The 27,244-nt window shown below is 28.9% G+C and overlaps 1 protein-coding gene across 1 annotated transcript in view; it reads left to right on the plus strand.

Annotated features, from left to right (window-relative positions):
* LOC111637698 overlaps positions 1-26,881 on the plus strand; it is a gene marked incomplete at its 5' end in the record, with an annotated part of 154,134 nt that extends 127,253 nt beyond the window's left edge. The window contains 2 exons of the mRNA XM_023383267.1: positions 15,705-15,771; positions 24,845-26,881. Of these exons, the coding sequence (XP_023239035.1) occupies positions 15,705-15,771; positions 24,845-24,880 (103 nt within the window). The remainder of the gene's footprint in view (positions 1-15,704; positions 15,772-24,844) is intronic.
* Between the last annotated feature and the right edge of the window lie 363 nt (positions 26,882-27,244).

Consider the following 27,244-nt stretch of genomic DNA (forward strand, 5'->3'; position numbering starts at 1 on the left):
GTCCGGATTACCGAAAATAATTACATATTTCGCATTGTTTTGCTAGCAGTAACTTACAATATTCTCTACTCCAACTGTTCGAACAGAACTGCTCACATAAAACACACGAAATGTGCGTCATCGTGTAAGAATTGGATAAGGAGATTCACATTGCGACATGCTTCTGTGCAAGCAGACACGTAACGGGGACGGGTACCTTGACGGGAGGTGCGTCGGACTACTGAGCATGTCGGATTAAAAAACGTCGGACTATAGAGGGACAACTGTACTAAATAATTGCAGTTATTTCAATTAACTTTTATTGTTTGTACGAAAAATAAATTGATCAACATTTTCTGTATATGATCTGAAAAATGTGAAAACTTGAAACACCTGTATTATTTTGGCATTTTGAAGTGTAAACACAACTTGAACGATAAATGTAAAGTGACATAGTAAAAACGTAATGGAATATTATACTTCGAAAACATACAGAAGAAACTACATTTATCTTGAAATCTTTATCATGTTCAATTACTTTTTCAGGTGAATTTTCTTGACAGAAGTGTGAAAATGAAGGTAGTTTATTCACTTGTGTAGACAGATAATGATTCAAAAATCTATAAAACAAAATACATCTATGTAAATGAATTCGAACACAGCCTTATATTTATCATGTATTACAGTATAATCTTATCTTTCATCATTGTAGACAATTTCTACAACTTCTTGATTTGTTCGATTAATTTAATTTCTATTGTTTGTGATAACTCGAGTAGTTATTAAAACCTACTAACCTATTTTAATCCACTGCTGACTGATAACTTCGTTGGATGTATTCATCTGGTGTACAGTTATTCTACTATATCAATTACATTATATTCTAAAAATTACGTGTGAAAAATAACTAAATGTTAGTTTTTATTGTGTTTTGAAACAGAAATGTTTCGAATAATATTCCTGTAAAAAGTTTAAAAGGAATAAATTTAGTAGGGAATGACAAAGGTTTACTGATAACATTTATCTGTAAACTATAAAAGGTAAGCAAAGTTTAAAAAGAATAATAGATATATTACGGTAAAAGTGATTAATCGGTGATTAAACGTAATCACCAGTTATCTCGGTGAGTTTGATATTATATTATCATAATAATGCCAAAAGATTTGTAGGAAAAAACTATAGAACTGTAGTAAATTTACTTCTTACTAAAATAATTTTTTAAATTTTATCATCACAAATTGTTTTTAGATTTTCTTTGATAACTTCCTTTGAAACAATGAGTAAATTTGTGATGTATACTAAGGATGCATCAATAAGCAAAATGGCCAATTACCGATTAATCAGCCAGTTAGTGTTAATAGTTAATTATATTATGATTATTATCGCATCAAATTATGTATTCTTAATAAAAGTACAGTGGTACCTCAGGATACGAATGCCCCAGCATACGAAATTTACAGGATACGACACAAAATTCGAACATATTTTTGCTCCATGATACGAACAAAAACTCACCATACGACGTCACATTAGTTTGCAGCGCCCTTTTTTATTCACTTCTGTTCATCGGTCTCGGTCTGCGCTTTTGCTTCGTCGTGGAAGGATCTCGCTCGACAAAGGAAATCTCGAGGTATTATCAGAAAGTGATTGATTTTATTGAAAAGAAACATCCCAAAAAGGTACACACTGACCGTATTGCTGCTTGGAGTAATGATATTTGCCTAAGTCATTTTAGAAACATTTTAAAATGTAGGCAAAGCCACACCTCTTTGGATAGATATTTTACCAAGTGACCTCTATCCAGGTGCTGGTGGAAGTGAAAAAAAAAAAAGCAAAAAAGCAGTGAATAAAAAATTAAAAAAATATGAAACAGAAAAGATTAAAAAACTAGTGTTAAGTTATTTTTAAGTTATTGTTGCATTATGTTATGTAAGTTAAGTTTTAGTATCATTTTTTTCTCCCTCTCCGCCACCAGTTTAAACCTCCACTGTTGTCTATCCTCAGAGGTAAAGTGCAAATGAAACTNGAGGCATTATCATGCTTTACGCATACACTGCAGCTGTGCTGGTGGAAGTGAAAAAAAAAAAAGCAAAAAAGCAGTGAATAAAAAACTAAAAAAATATGAAACAGAAAAGATTAAAAAACTAGTGTTAAGTTATTTTTAAGTTATTGTTGCATTATGTTATGTAAGTTAAGTTTTAGTATCATTTTTTTCTCCCTCTCCGCCACCAGTTTAAACCTCCACTGTTGTCTATCCTCAGAGGTAAAGTGCAAATGAAACTGCATTTTTTTAAATCAATTATTATTCTATTATGGTTATTTATACATTTACAACTACAAAACACATTTTTCAGGGTTTTCCTTACTATGGTTATTTTTTAAATCTACAACTTAGCTTTAATTTGAGTGTGTTTTTCGTGTTGGAACGAATTATTTGGTTTTACGTGTAATCGTATGGGGGAAAATGATTCATCTTACGACATTTTCATGATACGATGTGAGTTTCGGAACGGATTAATTTCGTATCCTGAGGTATCACTGTATAAAATTTCATACAATAAAAATAACTTTATAACAATTTGTTATAAAAATAATTTTCAATATGAAGCTTTTTTTTCTTTCTTTTTCAGATTCATGTATTAAATTAAAATGATAAATTATTATTTTGAAAAACTTTTTAATTTTAATTAATAGCCAAATCCAAACTCCTCGTGGCTTCCAGTATTGCTTGGAAATTTTTTAGGAAAGATAAAAATGAGAAGTTTTCCAAGTTTAATATGTTCAAAGGCTTCTATATTGAGAGGTGTAAAAAATGCTAAAACTTTTACCACCAAAAACATGATAAATCATCTGAAAAAATGTCATCATGAAAGCTTTTTAAAATAAACTTAATAGACGAAAAGAGAAAGTTCCAAAACAAAAGAAGCTGAATGTTCGTCAGTAACAACGGAAACTCATATCCAAAGCAACTACTTTAACTCAGTTAATAGAAAAGAAAAAATTGTGGGATATAAATGATCAATGATCCAAATAAATTCATTATTTGATTGGATAAATGATAAGTGTAGATATAGAGCCATACTCTGTTGTGTCCAATTTAGGATTTTAATGATTACTAAAAAAAATCATTCCTAATTACAATATTCCCAGCAGAAAATATTTTTCTGAAAATATCATCCCTGATATATTTTAAAAAGTTCAGTCAAAAATTCAGAAAGCTATTGATAATGCAAAATTTATTTCTTTAACTGCTGATATTTGGACAGCAACTACAAATAATTTTTCTTTTTTAAATGTAACAGCCCTACTGGTTGAAGGATGATTTTCAGCAAAAAAGAGCTGTTTTGCAAATTGTTCCCTTTGAAGGTCTGCACACAGCTACACGAATCAGTGAACAGATAAACATTGTTCTTAAATAGTATAAGTTGACAAAAGTCATAAGATATTCTTAGTACTGAGAGATTCTGGAGCAAATATGGTAGCTGGAATCAGGAATTGAAACTTAGAGGCATTATCATGCTTTACGCATACACTGCAGCTGACACTAAATGAATGGAAATTTTCTCAACAAGATGTGAAAACTATAATCACAGTAATAGAAATATTGTCACACATTTTAATCATTCTGCTGTAGCTGTAAGCAAATTGAAAGATTTGCAAGACAAGTTAGGTTTGCAGAAACACAAATTAATTCAAGATGTTCCTATTTATGGGATTTCTACTTACTACATGTTGCAAAGAATCTTGGAATAGCAAAAAGCCCTTGTCACATATGCTATAGATAATAAAATTCCACATTGAGTGCACATCAGTGGTCTCTTGTTGAAAAAATTGTTCTACTTTTAAAACCATTCGAAGAAATTACTATGAAAGTCAGCAACCGAGAAACCACCTCATCTTCGATAATTCACACAATAGTGACTCTGAAATTATTATTATTATTATCAAAAGCAAAGAGCAGTAGTTCCTTTAGTGGCATTTAATACCACAATAGAAGGACTAGAAAATTCAATAAAAAAAGATTTTCAGCATATATAGAAAACAAGTCTTTACGCTTGTCATCTTTATTATATCCAATATTCAAAATGAATGAAATTTCAAAAAAAAAAAAAATAGAAGGACTAGAAAAGTCAATAAAAAAAATTTTAGCATATGTAGAAAACAAGTCTTTACGCTTTTCATCTTTATTAGATCCAAAATTCAAAATGAAATTTCAAAAAAAAAGTTATTGTAGAGGAAATAAAAAGATGGACAATTTATAGCTTTGATGATGTTGATAATTCAAAACCTTAAGAAGAATTAAATCCTGAAGCTTCTATTTCTGCAGATGATCAAGATGTAGGATAATCTCTACGTTTTTCTAATTTATTTGATGAATTAGCTTCTGGTAAGCGAAAGAATGAATAAGAGCATGTTTTTAAAAAGGAAGAAAAACGAACAAAACGTTTCGATCAAGAATTAGAAAAATATTTACATTTACCTCTTAGGCAAGGAACANCATGTTTTTGCATTATAATTTAAGGAAGGATTTTAAAGTTTGAATATTAAATTTTTATTTGTTTTATATATTTAAAGTTTAAACTTTAAATATATAAAACTTTAAAAGAGATAGTTTTGAATAGGTTATATTATACCTTATAATATGTATTGATAAAAGAAATAATTTAACTTAAAAATTTTTTTAATATTCAGTTTTCATGTAATAAATATATAACAGAAATTTATTATTTTTTATTACTAGCCTTATACCTAACATTCTAACAAAAATATTAAAATGCAAAATTGGCTGATTATTAAAACTGATTAATAATCAGTTTTAATAATTAATAATCGGGGAAATGGCTGATATGGCCAATTACGATTAATGAATTGGTAATTAATCGGTGTATCCTTAATGTATACATACTGATTATTTTTACTTCACAGAAGCAAAAACCATTGAAGTTTTTATTTATAATTATTTTAAAAACATTTCTAAATTAAAGCATATAGATAAATATATTTAGTTTAAAATTAAAGTGTATATAGGTATATTTAAGAGACAAATTATATTAAATATACTGAGAAAGATGTACTGACAGAATTGGAATAAACTAAATGAGATGAAGATAAGTGAATTGTATGATATGTAAATATTTCTAAAAACTACATGGGAATCATTAGTGAAATTAGCAGTGTTTTACAGATGTATGTACATTAATTTAATTAATTCCTGTAAAAAATATGCCAGGAATAGAGACAGAAATATAAATACTAAGTGAGCAATTATTTGTTGTGACATCATCACAATGCCAGTTGCAATTTTAATCATATTTTTAATTTATGTAATTTAAAATATATGCTCACCACCTCAAACTACTACTATAGTGGCTTGTCTCTGTACATCATACTTTTCTGTTAGCAATGGATTCATGCTGGTTATCTAACTCCTTTCAGAGGAAAATTTTTGAATTGAAATAACATGATTTATGATGATTTACATAAGTTCATATATAGTTAATCAAGGCTTCCTGTCCCTAAGCTTTTCATATCTGGTCTTTAATTTCATCAATCTAACACCGTTCTTAAGATTAAGGAATTATTGGAGGTAACATTTAAGGAAATACAGACAGATAAACAACAGTGGAAATTTATAGGTTACAATATTTTCAAATTGCAGCCCAATAAACTGTGTAGAGAGATAGAGAAGAAACAATTATTATAGAAATGAATATGTTAGATGGTTGGATGGCCAAGGCAGTTCAGGTGTCAGCCTACCATTCTATGGACCTGAGATTTGAATCTGAAAAGTAATTCCAGGAATATTTTCATGTTTGTCTGCCCTGGATATGTCAGGCTCTGTCCTTACCACTTAGTTGTCCTTATTGTGGATCTGGCCAAGCACACTAGTCATTGAAAAAAGGCCCTCTTGGTCAGGGTGGAAAGTGTCAAAATTGAATATTTCAGAGAGAATTTAAAAATCATAATAATTAGAAAGAAAATACAGCAGTATAGATATAAGTGACTCATATAAAAGAACAATGATACAAGGCTCCATTGACTGAAAAATTCTGGAAGAGGTGAAATTCAAGGAAACAATTTGGAATAAAAGAAAAAAAAATACTTTATGAAAAAGGAGTGAACAAAGAATTGATTTAAAATAGAATGAAATGGGTGTTGGAGTTTGAAAGTTCAGCATACTAGTTAGTAGAAAGTTGTTGTTATTAGTTAAAATCTCCAACTCTAGGTTGACCACATCATTGAGTTGGACAGTACCTTCAAATAAGATAACTTACAAACTTGAACACAATTAACAACATAACACATTGAAGACAAGGTACTGTACATGCATGGCTGCACAGTTAACATGACATATAACCACTTTGGTTCATTAAGGAATACTCCCTTAACTTCTGTGAGAGAAATGCTAGTATAAATCTTGCAAATAATAAAAAGAGATTATGCTTTTACTCCTATTATGCTGTTAATCTCTAGGGCCCTAATGTTTAAAATTGTTCTAAATCCCATTCTCCTTCTAGAACTCTCTTCTTCTTTTCCAAACTAAGGGAATACTTTGAATTTAATGCATATCCATTCTTCATTCAAATCATTGTTTCAAAATCAATGACAACTTAAAAAAATTTTGTTTTATCCGGGATCACATGATTAACATTTTGAACAATTATTTTGAATCATCAACAATATCTTTTTATTTTGAAACTTTTTACCTTTCTGTCAAAATAAGATGCTATTTTCTCAATATATTTAATAGATTTTTCTCAATCACTTACCCTCAGCAGTAACATAAACCACATACACCATCTTATTTTTGCCAAGGAAAACATTTAATGATCATGAATGTTTTCAGCTTGTTCTACAAGCTATCCTCATTCGTCATTAGCAATGAGTACAGAAAAGTTAGAAATATACAGGAGGAGGATATTGGACAGGTATCTGAATTCCAGGGATGCTGAAGGATTACCGTTAGCACTGAAATACATCATGGAGAAAAAACTAAAACATACCAATTTATAGATTACCCTTTGGTCAAAGAAATTATAATATATTTTCATCTTTGGTTTCATATTAAATATTAACACATTTATTGTAATTATATTTTATGTTTTATCTTTTATTATTAATTTAATTTGAGTTTTGTGTAATGTTCATCTTTTAAAAAATTGTTTTGTGTTCTTTTNTCACGAGAACATAAAAAACATTTATATAACATAATGAAACTACATATTAAAATCTAAATTTCTGGATGTTTGTATGTCAGGTGGTCAATTTATAATGTCCCCAAGAAATATCTTGTAAGATATGCATTTAATTAAAAAATTGATTAAAAAGTTGGCTTATTTTGTTTTTTTCACAGACCTTTTTAATTTCACAAAACTTAAGCAACCCCGGCACCTTTTATCAGGGTGGAGGAAACTTTAAAATTTCAACCATGTTCCATCTAAGGTTTATGGATAGTGTTCATTCATTATTGAAAATTTATTTCCTAAGATGTGATAACTGTTCCAGATTTTTGAGTGGAGAGGGTTAGATTTATTCCACTTCCTTTTTTGTATGAGGTCTGTTGCATTAAGGATTATTCTGAATGAGGCCCATTGATGCTAGATTGTTTTGTTAAAAACTAAACTTTGTCCACTTATTTATATGTAAAATCTTTATAATGTATGCAAACATATCTAACAAATTATGAACATAATATAAAAAGCCTTATTTTTTCATCCAATCCCATATATGTGTAAATAAACATTTCTGTCGCATTTGTATAGGCAATAGAAAAGCGGTAAGATTACATCCTGTTAATGGCAGAAAACCTGCGAGATATGGAAAAACAAAATAGTCCTGCTAAGTTCCAGCTTTTGCAGGTTTTACTGTAAACAATTACAGTAAAACTTGCTATATGTACAGTACACAAGATTGCTATATGCTACAAATTCCTTCAAAACAACTTTTTAATATGAGTGATATTTTTGATACCACAGTAATTTAATGAAGATTTAATGTGTTATCTATAATAGATCCATTAAATATAGAATTTATTCTATAATATAAAAATACCTATCATAAAAGAAAAGTGTCTTCAATTTGAAGAATGGACTTTATTCACCATGAATGGACTTATGAATAAAAGTAACATGTTGGCAGGTAAACAGCATTTGCATTAGCCATCTACGGTTCTTTTTTGTGTTGAGTGTGCACTCATAACATTAAAAATGTTAATTTTTTCTGTGCATATGGTTATTTTAATATTCCAATAGGCCAGAATATAAAAATATTTTATCATCAATTCAATCATAAAAATCTTGTATAGCAGCACAAACCTTTATTGAACTAGTGTTTTCGTCATATTGAATGGCCTTTGTCTGGTTTGCTAAACAGAAGTCAAGCAATTTAAAAATCAAACAATTTACAAGCACTAATGGAAAATGGAACAAAAAACATTAAAATGCCAAACAAGGTTTAAAAAACTGAAATAAAATATGATCTTATATGCAATAAAAAATTATTTTATTTCAATTTTTTAAACCTTGCTTGACATTTTAATGTTTTAATTCCATTTTCCATTAGCACTTGTAATTTATTTGATTTTTAAATTGTTTGACTTTTGTTTAACAAACCAGACAAAGGATGTTGAATATGACAAAAACACTAGTTTAATAACAGTTTGTGCTGCTATATAAGGTTGTGTGTGATTGAATATCTACTGAAGCAGTTATAAATTTCAACAATTTTTGTTTAATACAAACAATATCTATAAATGATAAGATAAGATATAAGATGGTAACTGCTATATTTAAATTTATTATATTAGAAACTTTATTGGAATGTTGTATAATGATAGAATTGCTTGAGGATGACTTGCAGAACAAGCTGAAAACGTTCATGGTTATTAAACATTTTCCTTGGCAAAAATAAGGTGTCGTGCATGGTTTATATTTAATAGAAATTTAAATTATTTTAAAATTGTCTCTCATTTATTGGACTGGTAATTGGACATACAGCGCAATAGCTAACTTATAAGTATCTGTACTTATACATTGGGCAAAACTTTTTCCATTTTTTTTTTCCATCATATGGATACTAAGATAACATTTTTAATCCTATCCATCATGTGTTCAACCAGGCAGCCAGTCAAGCACATGATGGGTATGTAGCTAAAGCAATGGTGTCCAACATATCCATAATAGACTACCTGTAAAAATGTCCTGAGGTTTGCCAGCTGGACTCAAAATCCAGCTTGCAAACCTCAGGACATTTTTACAGGTCCTCCAGAGTGGCAACAGGATGGTGCCTTTATTTTCTTGGACATTCATATATTGGCAAAAACAATTGAAACAGTTTACTAAACAAATTATTTTCTACTCCAAACAATCAGTCACACTCACTAATGGCATAGTATGACAATTAAATGTTAAATGTAATACTATAATAGGTAATAAATAATTTCTATATAACTATAACTGATAAGGTTATTCATGAAAATTGTGATTATTAACTATAATGCGAGTTAGTGTCATCAGTACCCAAAAGCAAAGTGAAACTAACTTTCTTTGAAGCTGCTTGGTTCTGAATTATTATTCTAATTCCATTTTTATAATAAAGTTAAAATGAACTAACAGTAAATTAAATAAATAAAACTTAACAATGAAAATAAAATGAATTACTGTACACACAAATATTATGATAAAAATTCAGTATGATTTTTGATTTCTTTGAACTTGGTTGACTACATGCTTGTTTCTAAGAACATTTGATAATAAAATGCCATAATTAATTAATTAAAATACAATCTTTTTCTAAACTTGATTCATAAGGTTGTTAAGCATACAAATGAGTCATCTTTTAATCACCAATACAGCAAATACATTAAGTGGCATTATATATGCCCTTGTAAAGCATACCCCATTATCATCATAACTTTTGATGATCAACTTATGGTGGAAGTCCCTGAGAATAGAACTCCCATCATAAATCAAAAACTATCTGTACTTGACTTTTTCTCATGATAAAAAAACTAGAATTAACTCACAATATATTTCTTTATGACAAAATATCTAAGGATTTCCAACTAAAAATAGATTAAATAGTAAATCCTGTATATTATGTACACTGACATTTCATTAACCCAGCATCGTTAGGACTGGGTTATCAACAGGGCCGGCTTGTTCATATAGGTGAACCAGGCGATGGCCTAGAGCACTTAAATTCTGGGGGCAGCATGGCAAAAGTACATGCATAAATTACAATAAATAATGAAAAAATAAATGTTTTTTGATCACAATCCTTTCTTATGCGTTGACTTGTGAGTCGCTATTTTGAAAGTAGTGCTGTATCTCACGATTGCGATATTGCTTGCTGCATATTGAATAAAAATTAGATACTCTATTTTACATTGGTGTTTTATATTGTTGCAAATTTTTTAAAATAGGGCAACGTCAAAGTCATTTTCCTAGGGTGCTGAGTTTGCTCAGGCCAGCAGTGGTTATCAAATATGTTGTCTTATTGGACGGTGGAAGTTTTTCCAGTTTTTTTTCCAATTTGGACACAAATTTACATATCTTTGCATGTAAAACTGCAAATCTGCCTTTTATGGTTGTTTAACATGCCATTTCAATTTTTTCAGGCTATTTCTACCCTTGGTTGGTTTGAAACAAAAACACACTATTCTTAGTTTGTGCTTCATACACTTATAATTATCAAAGTACATGAACATTATTGTACTGTAGCTGTTTCTGTGATAATTTTTGATTCCAAGTGTGCTAAACATTTCTGCTTATCATATAAAACCTGTACACTTAGGTCTTTGAAAAATCATGCACAGCATCATATTGTCTTGGCATTAGTCATCTCTAAAAGGAGAACCCACACTTCTTTCCAAGAACTGTACGTTTTTTGAGTCTTTTTACACAAAAATCTTAATTCTGGACCTACCCAGTGCACCAATAACCCTGCAACAATAAGCTTGACTTGCCAGCTTATTGGTTTGCCAGCATACCAGATGCCAGGTTAACAGAATTTCACTGTATATACATTATTATATTTTTAATTTCATATCAGAAATTGAATAAATTACAAAACAATTTTTTTGTAAAAAACAAAAGATAATTATTTTTAATGTTTTTACTTTTATTGATTCCTTTATATCTTTAGAAATGATAATTATTATTAGAATATTAAATAAATTGATTTAAAAACAATTGCTTCTGGGGCTGCAGAGTCAGTAAAAAAACACTCAACTCCAACTCCTGATAATTTTAGTAGGCTGACTTCAACTCCGGCAAAATTAAATACCAAGTCATTTTATGTGAGCAGAGGCACTCATAGGGGAGTATCTTACTCTGAACTCTGAAAGAAGCCTGGGCATTTACCCAAATACTTTTATAGTTAGTATTTTTAATATTTAACTTACATTAATATTTATTTGTATTAAAAAAATTAATTCTTAATGAATATTTAATAAGAGGAGAAAGGGGCAATAAAATTCTGCATCTACATATATTCAACAACATTTGCACTTTAATTTTGCCCTTCCAGAAGAGTTAATCCAACTAAAAAGCATGCAATCTAACTAGCTACGTCAGTCCCTTGTTCAGAAAAGAAAAATATGTACTCTGATCAGTTAGTTTGACTCATTCGGAAAAATAGAGTACTTGTTTAGAGCAGAGATAATAAAGGAATGATTCAAAAATATTCAAATTCAATTGGGTCAAAATAATTTAACTACTAAACACAAATACTACAAAGAATACTACATATTTAATAAATTAAATTAATGCATTTTGTATTTAAAATAAATGAATTATAAAAAATGTAATGTAAAAATGATTAATCCGTTCTCATGTAAAAAATGGCTGGCTTTAAACACCTCGCTTTCCTGGCTAGTTCCTACTTGATTTTTCATGAGATCAGCATGTATCTTTTTAGCTTTCTCGCAAATAATTGCTTCTGATACGCTGTCGCCAGCACCCTGTTTTTTTAGTTATCCAAAGCAAAAGTAATTTCTCAACATGATCTAATATCTTCAATATCTGCTTAGAAATTGATTTAACCCTTTCGCAATGTTAGCAGATTTAATAATGTCTTTATTTTTCACGACTGTCAATATCGTCGTTCTCGGAATACGGTATACAACAGTTAAATCTTGAACACGCATGCAACCTTCATATTTCTCAACAATTTCTTTTTTCAGTTCCATTGTGATTCTAGTAAATTTTTTTAGTTTTCTGTTGCTTTTTATTTGCCTTTTTGAAATTCATGATTAATAAAAATAATAAAATTTTACTTACAAATTAAAATCAGAAGAAATTTAACAAAGTTATAAACCGTGGCACAGCGAACGTCTAGTCTGGTATAGTACACCGTTAGTGCTACTTGTTCATAGATGGCGCATATAATTGAATTAAGTCGTATACTGAGCAAAATTTGTTTCATCCAAACAGGACATATTCCGAATTGGACGTATTCTAAAGCAGACGTATACCGAGGTACCACTGTATTTTTATTTTATATTTTTTTTGGGTCGCGAAAAAAATCACAATCATAAATGGGGTCGTGAATAAAAAAAAAGTTTAAGAAGTCCTGATGTATATGATTCTTTTCTGTTTAAGTAACAAAATTCATAAATTTTGTTTTATTAACCTTTTGAAGAATTATTTCAGGTAAATTTTTTTTCCTGTGTAGTTATATTGTTGTAAAAATATTTATGGTAAATTTGAGCTCTTAACTTTTTTTGTTTTGAAAATAAGTATTATTTAGTATTTTTCATTTATGTGACCTTAGAGTCAGCACTTCTTTGATGCCATGTCAGAATGACACCACTGGACACAGAAGCCACAAGGATGATTTATTTTTGTTCAGATTCTTTACGTGAGCAGTCGTGTGTGGGTGGTCAGATTCAGAGTGGAGGAGTGTGAGACAGCATGTTGAAGCAAGACACTCAGATACTAGGTTAACAAACAAATAACCCATTTATTTTATGTTAAATGATCTACATACTATCAGTAGCAAACAAATAGATATTAAACACTACAGCGACATCAAAGCATTTACATGAAATCACGCATTGTTATAAATACCTGGAGATAGAAGAGCTGTTATAGAGGAGATCGTTCTGATCCTTTTTGAGAAGGGTTGACCCTCAAGAATTCAGCATTATGGGACATTTTGTTGTGGAGTTGATGATATTCCTCTATAGGAGGAGATAATGATTAGACTATCATGTTGGAGAAGCAGGTGGTGATTTTAACTATTGGAGAACTGGCGACAACTCATTGATTCCTGAAGGAATTGGTGACGACTGACCAAACGGGCCTCTATTTGTCATATTAAAACAGCAGAATACAGCCAGGAGGACAGATCATTGCGGGAAAGCATCTCTGTTGGTGCTGAGAACACAAAAGATGAGACACTCTTGGGTAGAACAGTTGACAATTATTGTTGTCAACAATATCGTATTGATTAATTTTCCCTCTTTTGTTGATTAACTTTCATTTACATTCAAATCTGTTTTCATAATTTATAATTTGTAATATATAATTGAGATGCCCAGTATTAAAAAAAATCAACTTTTGTGAAGATACAGTAATATCATTTTAAATGAATTAGGCCATTGTTTCTAATTTATATTCATAGAAAATCTGTGGCTTATTTTTTCTAAGATTATGAAATTCTTTATTTTTCTGTGTTGATTTTTCAAGAAAAATTGTTTGCTCATAATTATTTTGATTTTGAAGACTACTTTGGAAGACCCAGGATTAAATTCAGGCAGTCAAAACACCCCATAAATTTTTGGGGATGGTCTGTCCCAGATAAGTTGGGCTTCATCCTTCATCATTCAACTGACTGCATTGTGGACCTGACAAAAGTCATGTTGGGTATGATGAAAATGTCCTGTTAGTGCCCACAGGGCAGTAAAAGTCAAAAGTGAAAAAAAATTACACGTTACTGTGTGTGTTAAATATTTTACATTGAGATGGCCTTAATCTCAAAAAACGTTTATCTTAGGGTTGTATCCACATATTCACTTTTTGCCAAAATCCAAGCAAACATTGCCAAAATCCAAGCAAACATTCAGCAAATATCTAATAGTGTGGATGGTTTACCTGTGAAGAATATTTGGCATTCACCGTTTCTCAAATCTTGTCAGTAAATTGTGCCAAATCACCTCCATGCATTTGTGTTGTTCATCCACATTACTTGGCATTCATCAAATAGCAGATGTTTGGATTTAGTCATTAGTGTTTTTATTTGTCTTTTTTACTTTCCTGGTTGTTATACATAAGAGGGAAAGTATGGTGATCGGTCAAAAATTGACCCCTCCCAAGATTTTTACATTTTTGGGCTCAGGACATTTTGAAACGTCAAGAAATGCAAAAAAAGGCAAGGGTTTTTTTTTTCTTTGAGTATAGATGTTAGCGTGCATATAAGGGGGCATGATTTTGTTCTCCTTCTTTGAAGCTTAATAATGTCTGTGCTTTTTGTTGGAAATTTCTTGAAATTTTGCAGGGAGGTTTGTTTATTAGGGGATCGATGCTATTAAATTTTGGTGATTAAAGGTCAATAAAGGGTGTGTATCTTCAGTAGGATTAGACTTAATGATAATTTTACTCGTTATTAGCATTTACAATTTTTTATAAAACCCATCCTTACCTTCGGAATTAAGCGTTTTGCCATTTTATAATAGTTAAAAATATTTTATTTTAAAAACTTTTTATATAACAGATGGTGCCACCAAATGTTGCCAGGAAAGTTAAGCATCTCATTGGTGGATTTTGTAAACTAGATCTAGTCTTTTATTTTTTAATTTAGTTTAAACTATAAATCCATATGTAGGTAAAAGGATAAAATGTATTGCAAATAGTGCTTTCACTTAACACAGATTGCATACTGATGTTGCACAAAAATCAGAATCAGAATGTAAACAAGTAAATAAAAGTAACTTTTGTAACAACATTGTATAAATACCAAATGTTGCTGAATTACATCAGACTATATTAATACTACTATTAATAATTAAATGTTAAGAATGCATTTAATTATTAATAGTAGAATTAATACGGCCCGATAGAATCTGGTAATTGCTTGGTGTTAGTATTAAAATATCAGGTTAAGTACTGTTTATATTTGTAAAATTCTATAAATACAACAAAAATTATATAAAGTGAATAAGTAAATATAACTATTATATAATATAAATATAACATTTAACAATTTAAAAATATAACGTATGAAATTTCTTATATTAAATGATAGTTCAGTAAATAAAAAGAAAAATTCTCAACATTATCATATGAGAAAGACATAATTTCTCATATGATGCTATTGAGTTTAATTCACATTTCTTTGTGCTATTACTTTTTTTAATTAATGACCCATTTTTAATTAAACTAAATTTAAACTTATACCTTTATGCTAAACTATATTTTAATTTAATATTTTGGTATTTTAGCATTTGCAAATGAAAGAAAAAACATTTAAAAGTTTAGTTTAGTTTAATTTATAATAGTTTTTGCATGCTTTTACTTTTCTCTATATTTGCCGATTATTTTTAAGTAGGCAAATACAGGTGTTAATTAAATAATATCTTCAAAACAAATATACAAAAAACAACACAGATTAAAACAGTTTTAAGAAATCAAAATATTTGTTTATATTTAATTTACTATTAAAAAACAATAAAAATTATTATTTCGATTAAATATTCATGAAAATTTTTATTCTTTATTAATTAGCAATGGACGATCTGGTGGTAGAGAAGATCAGCCATGTCTTCAAGGTAGATATACACCACCTCCTGCTGTAAGTAATTACATTTTCTTTCAGTATTTTAATAGATTATTAAAATAATATAGTATTTTTTATTAGTTGTATATATGTTACATGTTAGGTTCAATGTTGCATGCTTCACTAATCTCTATATGCAAGTTGATTGTGTGTGTATGTGTGTGCATTTTTTGTTTAAATCTTTTATAATCAGAAGCACTTTTTCACCTGATTTATTTATCATTATTTAACAAATTGTATTCTTTTTTATAGCATGGTATGTAAATTATATATCACACACATCATATTTAAATGAATATTATTATCTCAAAATATGGGAGCTTCTGCAGAATGCATTTATTTTTAATCAAAAATGTATTGTTATTTTGTTAATTTGAATACTGTAATAAATAGTTTACGTTATATATTGAAGAAGAAATAAGAAATGTATAAAGATACGACTTAAAAATGGAAACGGAATCAGAATTAACAATGAAAACAGAAAAGAAATCAGTTCTGTTCCCACTTGTTGTGTAGAAAGTGTAAATAACAAGACTCATAGAAAGTGCACAACAATGCTTGGGGTATGTTATTCTCCTGAAAACTTTGAGAAATGTACTTAATTTCATTTGAATATCCTATTTTTAAATAAGGCACATGTTTGTAGAAAAGTAGCATTCAATTAATGTATTGTGTGGAAAATAAACTACTGAAAAGGTCATTAAAACTCAATTGAATGCACTCTCAAATAAATCTTTTTGATGCTATTCAACTAGAAAAACTTATGTTTTCAATCATTTTTACTGATCTTTATCAGGTATGTTGCAAAAATTAAATTTATAAGTATTAATGGATATAAAACATAAATAACTGAATGTCAATGTGTTTACATGTATAAATAAATTTTACAATCTGCTACATTACTAGGATATGTACAAAAACAAATAAATAGTAACGAAAAATATTACATTATCATAGTAATCTAATGAATGTAAATATGAATATAATTCAATGTCATCTATTATATTGATCCTATATCAATTATTATCTTGGCATAATCATATCCTAGTGAATTTTTAACAGTACAGTGGTACCTCAGGATACGAACGCCCCAGCATACGAAATTTTCAGGATACGACATGAAATTCGAACATATTTTTGCTTCACGATACGAACAAAAACTCACCATACGACGTTACATTAGTTCGCATTTTTCATTTGTTTTCCTTACTACAGTTATTTTTTTAAATGTATTACTTGGCTTTAATTTGAGTATGTTTTTCGCGTTGGAACGAATTATTTGGTTTTACATGTAATCGTATGGGAAAAGTTGATTCACCTTACGACATTTTCATGATACGATCTCAGTTTCGGAACGGATTAATTTCGTATCCTGAGGTACCACTGTACATTAAAAAAAATACATTAGGAATACTGTATAATGTAATCATTTTCCTAATCAGGAGTTGCAGAAATTATAATTTTGCAAGCCATGCAGAACAAAATTTTAGATGTATAATGAAATACAAACTATTATAATATGGACTCATACTAAAACCTTTTACTTAGCAGCTTTCAAAATCTTCAGCATTAATTAAATCTCACTAAATTAAAAATGTGGATTTAAAATATCAACAATAATGATGGAAGCAAAAACTATTTATAGACTAGAAAGTTATGATAAAACAATATTACTGTTGTAAATTGGAATGAAAGATAAGATTAACAAATCAAAATCATTTGATTTTAGTTAAAGTTCAAAGAATAGAAGCTAAGATTCATTTTTATTGGGCTGCAATTTGAAAAATTGTAGACCTATAAATTCCCACTATTGTTCATCTGTCTGTATTTCCTTAATCTTGAGAACGGTGTTAGATAGATGAAATTCAAGACCAGATATGGAATGCTTAGGAGCAGGAGGCTCCTATATCTATATAACTGTATACGAACTTCTTATGCAAACTGGCAGTCATGTTATTTCAATTAAAAAATTTTCCTCTGAAAGAAGTTAGATAGATGACCGGTACAACTCCATTGCTAACAGAAAAGTATGATGTACAGGAACAAGACACTACAGTACTAATTTGAGGTGGAGAGCATATACTTTAAATTAAATAAATTGAACATATGATTAAAAATTGCAGCCTGACATTGTGACGATGTCATAATAAATAATTCGTCGTTAATTTTTTTTTTTTTTTTTGTATAATCCGGAGAGATCTTGCCTAACATAAAACTTTAAAATAGAGCTTTATTCTAATCATTCTAATCAATATTTAATTCTAATCATTTGAGATATATTTAGCCACTTATAGCTTCATGTTTTTGTGTTACTTCAGCTCTTTCAAATTCAGAAAGATGAATTTATTTTTTATAATATAAATTAAGGAATCATTATATAAAAAGAAATTTTACATATAGCAAATATTTAATATTTAATCCATTTCTCAGTAAAATTAATTCTAAATCCTCAAAAAAATGAAAAGAAGTTCTCAAAAGAATGATGCTGTTTATATACCTTCCAACAACAAGAAGTCCATCTCCAAATAACTTATGTAAAATATTAAAATATCCACTAGAAAAGTGAAAATTATTTAAAAATTAGTATAGAAAATTCTTGTTTTACATAAGATTAGTATAAGGAAATTCATTTCTGTTTTTACAGATAGTAAATAGTTAGGTTAAATCATTCTTAGTTCCACTGAATCTGACTCTTAAGTCAGAAAGTATATTTCTCTAGCTCCTAAAATTCTGAACAAAGGAAACTACTGAATGCTACTCACTATGTATATATTTTTCTCAAGTAATATATCTAATACAGTATAACAACATTTTAGGATCATGAATAATGGGCCTCCTGAGATCTTGGAATGCCCTGTGCTTGGTTCCGGGACCCTTTGTGCCACCATGAAGAGTCATGGAATCAAGAGAGGCCTGAGATTTTCTGGGATTTCCTGTATATTACATAAGCAGATCAGAAACCTTGATGAAACTAATATTCAATCTGGGATCAACTAAAAGGAATTGAAGGAAATTTTAGTGAAGTCCAGTGGTCCCAGGTTTAATTGTAGAATTCTGAAAATTAACTAGACTGATAAAAACTTGCTATCTGTAGTATCTACTGATAAATTACCCCACATAAAACAAGACAAAAACTGTATTTATTTAGCATATAAAGAAGTCTGCATATAGTTTTTATTTATTTAAAAAATTACTTTGTAGACATTCTAAAATTCTCTATTTACCAGAAAATATTTTAGTGATTTATGTATTTAAAAGTAGCTGAGTAGCTTCTGATAACTTAATGTATTCCCTGATTGAAGAACAAAATTTTAATATCTCTTTTTTGTTAATCTTCTTCATCTTTTTTCAAGAAGATAACTATAATAATATGAATATTATGAAATAATTGTAAATAAATTCAAATTGGTCAATAAATTTAAATATATTAAACATTAATTATTAAATGTAAAATCTACAATGTAATAGATTTGAAAATTATAGTAAAAATACACTGTAATATTTACAAGTTTATACATTTTTACACATCATTGTTTTTACAAGGAATTTTGAGTTTGCATGTCACAGCTGCAAGTTATTGTTATAATTTTATTAATAAGATTTATGTGCATGTAAGCATTATATTGTGTTTCTCTAATGTGCAGTTTTATTATGTTTTGGAATGCATTTATAGTTTTCCAACTTTTATTAGTTCAAGGTACAACCTTGGCAGCCATATTGACCTAGTGAAACGTCATTTTTCCTGATCCGTTTTTAAGGTATTGTCGTATTAATAATTCCGTTACTAATATTGTCTTTTGCACGTACTTGTAGAATTAACTTTGTTAATTTGTAACGTTTTTTAGTTTACTAATTTTGTGCACTTATATTTGTTAAGTTCATTATTTAGCATGTTTTAATTTCTGTTTGCATGCATTAGTTTTTAGATTTATAAATAACATCAACTAATTAATTTAACCTTATGAATTAATACTGATATTGTCTTATATATAGTCTATTCTCCTCTGCACAAAATATTCAAAAAAAATGCTAAAATTTGCTTCTATTTATCAATGTTATTGTTGATAATTACTATATAAAGTATAAGATATTAACTTTGTGTAGTGAATGTGACATTTAGACTATAAGACCAGTTACAATTACATTTGTTTTAGTAGTTTGCTGACCCAGTGATGTCCAGCATAGATAAGAGATGAGAAATGATGCCCTAATTCATACTACCCACAATAAGTGATAGAGATCTGGATCATATTCAAATCCCCTTTGCAGTAGTCAGATTCCTTATCAAACAACCATGTGACTGATGATATTAATATTTTTCAGTTGAGTTATAGCAGTTATTAAAAAAAAAGTAACTTAGACAGTTTATATATAAACTTTTTCAACTCTTATTAGTTCAAAGAACAATATATTATAGAATCTGGGTCAATCTCTGGCTTAAGCAAATTGTGCATTTGCAAAAGAACTTTAAGCAAAAGTGTGCAATTTGGAGCATTGACATTCTGTCTGGTGAGCAAAACAAAATAAAAAGCAAGAAAAAATGTTTGGAAAGCCCAGAAGAGGTATAAAAAATATTTTGTTTAATGCACTGTTACAGTGATGTCAGTGCATACAACAAGCCATATGCCAGTAGAAAATAAAGACACAGTGATTGAAGTTGATGGTCCAAGAGGGGAGCATCATTTTAATTTCTGGCACAAAGGCATTTTAGCTCTTAATCTGGCCTTGCATAGACTACATATAAGATTGTGGATTATATTTTAAAATTATATAAATAATAATGCTTCTTTATTTTCTCATAATTACTAATTTATAAAGAATTTTTTTGTAATATAGCTTTTAAAATTGAAATCTTTCTAATTAAATTAATATTATAACTATAAAATGTTCTAAATTAAATTTAATTAGAAATTTATCTGTTTCATCCTTGAATATTTTTGATAATGAAGTGAAAATATAATCATAAAAATATTACTTTTCTTATGTTAATATTTCATAAGCCATAAAATCAAAATCATTTAATCTCTCAAATCCAAGCGAATGTAATTTTGAAATGTAACTAAAGTATAGGATGAAATCATGTGTTTAGCAATCTATTGTGAATTTTATGCTTTTTTAAAGAATAATAACAAAGATGCAATGATTTAATAATATAACAACATCAAATATTTTTCATTCTAAAGCTCTCCACACTCAATACTCATCAAACATTGAGAAAACATTTGTCCAATACCAAGTAGTGTGGCTGATTTATTTGTGACATCACTAGATAAATATTCTGTATATGTTGTTTCCCATTCCTTATTGGTATATTATGCTGAATCAAAGGGAATGAATTTCAGACAAATATTTGTAATTCCCAGAACAAACTGATGCTTGGCAAGTAATTGTGTGTGTACAGTACATGCTCACCACATAACAAACAATTTGGCAAAAGGCAATTATTCACTAATTGGTAAATACAGAATGTTTGGAGCCACCTTAATACAAATTCCAAACATTAATCCTGAAAATAATTTATGTAATCAAATAGCATTTGAATTTTAAGTGTATTTAAATAATTTTAAACAGAACATCTGATTCAAACTATTATTCTTCCTGTAAACATTTTAGAAAATTCAAACACTTCTGGACTGTATACTTATTATCAGGAGGTAGCAAGTGAAATAAAGATAAAGAGAATCAAGATTCTCTATTTCATTATGACCTCTGAATACAAATAAAAATTAAATTAGTTTGCTAAATAGCAAACTGGTAGGCATCTATTACTTTCTTTTGATGTTTCTTTTATTGACTCCAGATAAGTTTGCCAACTCTCCTGGACTCACCGGGAGACACTCAGACTTCTAAATTGAGGCCTATTCTTCCATTGTTTACTCAAGAAGATGATTAACTTTTTTTGGGTTATATATTAAAAGAGACTAAAGAATAGGAGACAGCATTTTGATACTGCAAAAAAAAAAAATATCAAATTTTTGAAAGTTTGAAAGTTTAAAAATTTTGTAGATGCTTGAGATACAAATAAAATTATTACTAGGAGATGCATTTCTCTGCAGAGGATTTTAGTAGTAGAATTTATATGGAGAGAGAGAATTTGAAAGTTTTTCCCCATAAAAATAAATGAGCAAGTCATAAAATAATGAAATGAAAAATTGAAATTTCATTTTAATTTGTAATGTTAAGAGTAAATTTCATATATTTTGTTACTTGATAATTCAATAGAAACTTTATGAAAATATTTATCTATTAATTAATTTATCAGTAAAACAAATAAAAGATTATTTTCTTTTACTTGAATTTTTGAAAATATATTCTAAAAGGAAAGATTTGAAACAATATTCTATGTGTAGAAAATGTATATATGAAAATGTATATATCTTTAACCAGTCATCAAGTTTAATTTTGAGTGACCATTTTAGTTAAAATTAAAATATCAATATGAGTTATTGTAAGAACAGAAATGCTTTCAAACTATAGAGAGAACAAGGAAAGATATGTAAATACACAATATAAATAAAAAATAATAGCATAAATGTTAAGAGAAATTTTGACTGATGGAAATGAGATGTCAAATGATTAAAAAAAAAGAAAAAAATTAGATGTTTTAATTATAAAAGACACAACTTTTTAAAAATTCAAGCTTTAAGAGAATTGGAAGTGATCATTGCACTACCAATGAATAGAACAATAAATTGCTATAAATAATGGCATCAAAATCCTTTCAAAGAATTCAGGAGAATGCCTTAAAGAACTGCAAAACGTTGCAAAAAACATTTAGTATGAAAATCCTATTTCATGAATATGCAATAAACATATTGTATATATAAATAATTAAAAAATTACATTGTTTAGGTAATTATATTAATAATAGCAACATTCAAAGTACCTATGCTTTTGGAAAGATTTTGATGCAAACAAAAATATATATCTTATTTGTGAGAAAAGTAAACTTTGGTAATTAGCATAGCCTCCTTCAAAACTTTACTATTTTTCTGTACTACGTATGAACTTTTGGGGGATTTTAATGCTCAACGTTTGTGTACGAAGGGGATAGTAAAAAATAAACCAAACTTTTAATGTAACTTTTACTACTGTAATCATATCAGTATTTACAGTAGTTCGTCTTCAGAATAAGTGTCATTTACAACAGAAGTGTATAGCTGCAACCATACCATTTGTCAAAGTTGTACTGGAAGCAATTTTTTTGTGATATCTTTAATGGTGCATCTTCCACTCTGTTTTTATGGAATCTGCATCTATTCAACTTTTTCATATTAGGGAATAGATAAAAGTCTACTTGACAAAATTAAGGGAGTAAGGAGATTGAGAAAGCATTGTTATGCTCTTCTTGCTTAAATATTCTCCGACCAAGAACAGCCCTTAAAAATGTCACAAAAATGGCTTCCAGTGCTGCATGAACAAAAATAGTATGGATACTAACAGAAGTGTACAGCTGCAATTGATGCTTATTACTTCCCTGGCTGTTGTATATAACAAAGGGAAAGTATGGTGATGGGTCAAAAAATGATCCCCGGAAGATTTCTACATTTATGGGCTTTGGACATCTCGAAACGTCGAGAAATTTAGGGGTAATTTCTCTATGTATGGATCAATATGTATGGATGTTAATGTGCTCCCACGTACACTAACATCCATACATATTGTTCTCTTTATAGTTTGAAAGCATTTCTGTTACAGTAACGATTTTGTTCACCCTCTTTGAAGCTTAACTCTCGTCGCTTTTTTCAAAAATTTCTGAAATTTTGCAGGAAGGTTTAGGGGTATCAATGCTATTAAATCTTGGTGGTTAAAGGATGTCGAGGGGAGGGGTGATGAGGGTTACGTGTCATAACACTAACAATTCTTTTATAAAACCCATCCCTACCCCGAAAATTAACCTTTTTTCCATTTATAATACTTAATAATATAAAAAGTTTTTAAAATAAAATGACAGATGGCACCACCAAATGTTGCCAGGAAAATTAAGCAACTCGTTGCCGTTTTTTTTTTAAATATGATCCTATTGTAAATACTTATAATTTATTATATTCATAGTAGATTAAAAGCCTGATTATTTTTCTACTATGTTTATATATGCGTCTCACAAGAAATATAAAATTAAATCATTGCTATCATATTTTTAAAATGACTGATTACAAAAGCATAAGTTTAACTTCTTTAATAGATGCATTGATTAAAATGTAAAAATTCATTCCAAACAGAATGAAATGTTCAAGTTTAAGTTGTTTAAAAGAAAAATATTCTCTCAAAAATCTTAATCAAAGATATTCAATGGATAATTTCTAGTTATGATTTATTTTACAGGTATATGGCATTTCCCAACCAATAAGTGGCAGGCTCCAAATTATTGCATTAAAGCAGTTGGTCTTTCAAAAAGGGTTGAGATATGCCAGCTTATAAAATTTATTGTTTAAATCGGCGACCGATCTAAGACATTCGAGACGTTCTTTAATGGTCACTATTCAAATTCAAGAATAAAAAATACATTTTGGTGTAGAATTGTACGAATGGCTTGAAGTCAAAGATCTGTCTCTGATTAATTTTAAGAATTTATTAGAATAACTTTAATATTTCCTTTATGCACATATGTTTAACTAACCGTAGATATGAATAAAAGATATTAAATAGAAAAAAAATATATATATATTTAAATCCAAAATCAAAAACTGCCAATCGAGCAAATAAACGACTTTCTTCTTTTACTTACCGCACTATTTATTTATTTTATTTTACGTGCATGTCTTTTGCATTATCAAATTATTTTTTACGTATTTAATTTATTAAATAACGTTGATTATTCCGGCCAGAACAGCATGTATAACTGTAGATATGTGTTTAAAAAAATTTAGCCAGATTGCAAAGTATGCACCTTTATTTCTAATGCACGTGAACCACACCTGCATGTTTAAGTAAAGTTTTCGATAATAGAACTGACTCCCTAAACCTGCATGTTATTTGCTGACCCCCATTTTCATGTCTGCTAGTATGAACAACTGTAACAGACAGCAGGCAGCTAATGACCGGTGACGACTACCAACAAGATCCTGACTCCTCCCTTCTTCTTCAGACCGATGGGGACCTTACGTGTGCCACCAAGTTCTGACCTAACTGGTTGTACGGAGCATCCCAGCAGAGCAGACCGAAAATTCCTCGTCCTTACACAATTGGACATTACACTTACTAAACGACGACGTCGTCAGAAGACATCTTCGAGAGGTTCTCTCTTATTGGATTCATTTCTATTATTATTATTATTATCACTATTATTATTATTGTCGTGTGCTCTCCTTAACAGCAGCTACCATTGGACAAGAAGTGTGATTCGTTTTGGTTTTGTCCCGTCGACATCTTGGAAAACAAAAAGTTTAGAATTTGGTTTTTTATGACTTTTTTCGAGGTTTCATCAGGATTTTAAAACTTTACAAGTGAAAATAGCCATGTAAATTTTGTATTTGTACTCTGTGATGATGAATTTTTGGGGATACAGCAAATGGACAATTGCAAATCGATTGAATCCTTTCGAGGTAACGCATGGTTTCCCTCTTATTTTATTATTATTTTTTAATTTTTATCGTTACACGTATTCTGTGCTCAATGTAAATATTTGATGTCGACTTTGTATTCCCAAATATATTTGTAGTTTTGGAAATTTTTAAAGAAAAAAAAAACAAGAAAAAAAACATTCATCTTTCTCATAGGTTGGTAATTATATTAACCAATTTTTCCTCCAATATTGTAAAGTGCAATGTTTCGTACTATTATATATGTATATTATCAAACACGAGACCAAAATTAGCATTGTTGTTATGATTCATAAACAAGAAAAGAAAAAAAAAAACCCCACTAAATTTTATTAAATAACGCTCCATTTCTCGGGAATGGGAACCTTTAAATTATAGCAGCAATCGCCAATTTTAAAACTTGTATATACAGTGCATAAACATATACATATATACACACACACAAATATATATAAAATATATTATATATCTATATATGATTATGTAAATTTAGCTTATGAAAAAAAGGGGAAAAAATAATTTGTTTTGCTACCCAATAGGTTTTTCAATGTGAAAATTACCAAGCTTTGTGTCACGTAATTTCAAAATATAGAATTGTTGCATCAAAGGAAACAAAAGTTTAAATACCTCATGCTAAACAAAATATTGAAGTGTGTTAACGAGAATTTTAGTACCAAAAGAAACCGTGTTTATCTTTTTAAAATCTATTTAATTATAGTGTCAAACATGGAAACAATTTTGGATATGCATTCATCTTGCTTATAGTTCATCCATGGTAAAAGAAATCTCTTCGAAGAACATCTTGTGCAATCTTTTTTCTATTAATGCATCTATCTGAAGTTTTTTAATATTGTGAATCGAGAAGATTCTTTCTTATTTCCTCTTTTATATATATATATATATAAATATATATATATGTTCATAGATTCTTATATCTTTTTCTACGGCAGCAATTTCTAAATTATGGAACGAAAAGAATCTTATGCCAAATTTTTTCAAGGAAATGGTACCGTGTGCCAACTTTTAAACTACTATACAATCCCCCCCTTTTGGAATACTTGAAGAATTTTCGAACTGGAAGAATATTGTAAGTGCACGAAGAGTTCTTAAACGTGCTCAAAAATCTTTTGTGGAATGGGAATTTCCTTTTTAATTTGATCCGTTATAGAAAGTTTTCGTTGTATTTAATAGTATATATGCAATATGTCATTTAGCACAAAAAAAAATTGGATCGTGACGGTTGTTGGAGCCTTTAATTTTATGACCATGCGAGTAAATTTTTGCTAAGAGTCAAGTCCATGTTTGTTTGATCAAAATTCCTGCTATATATATAATATATATATAATCTTCCAATTCACCTTCCAGTTTAAGAAATAAGTTAAGGAATTTACATCATAACCTCCACTTTTATCCTCCCTAAACTCTTTGATCTTCATACTTTTTATATGGTGTTTATTTGAGAATAAAAATTGAACAAATTCGTGTAATCATCATCATCATGATGTAATCGATAATGTCACGAAATGGTAATGTGCGGAGCTTTAAAAGGAGTTATTAGTTGCTGCGTATGCTTAATAGAACAATGAGATTCAAAGTGATCCTTTGTTAGGAGTGTTTAAATGTATGTATCTGTTCGCTGCAAAGCGAAACGTGGAAATTTTCGAGAAAATTTCATGAAATATTGTCTGCGACAATTTATGGTAGCTAATAATAATAATACTTTGATACGAGTATGATATTTTTCTATCTTATTTAGTTTTAAATATTAGAGATTAATTAGTTTTTTAAAAGTGGAAACGTGGAGGTAAATCAGTTGAGCATCAGACTATCTAGTCACAGGATAAAGTGACGACCAATTGTGATGCCGTTTTTTTAATTTCGTTTTTTATAATAATCCGAAATGTCGAAACTTTTTTCTGCCTTAAAAAATTTTTGAGATGCATTAT

Source organism: Centruroides sculpturatus, unplaced genomic scaffold (assembly GCF_000671375.1).
Source record: "Centruroides sculpturatus isolate CEXI.00-Female unplaced genomic scaffold, Cexi_2.0 scaffold1161, whole genome shotgun sequence".
Lineage (NCBI taxonomy): Eukaryota > Metazoa > Arthropoda > Arachnida > Scorpiones > Buthidae > Centruroides > Centruroides sculpturatus.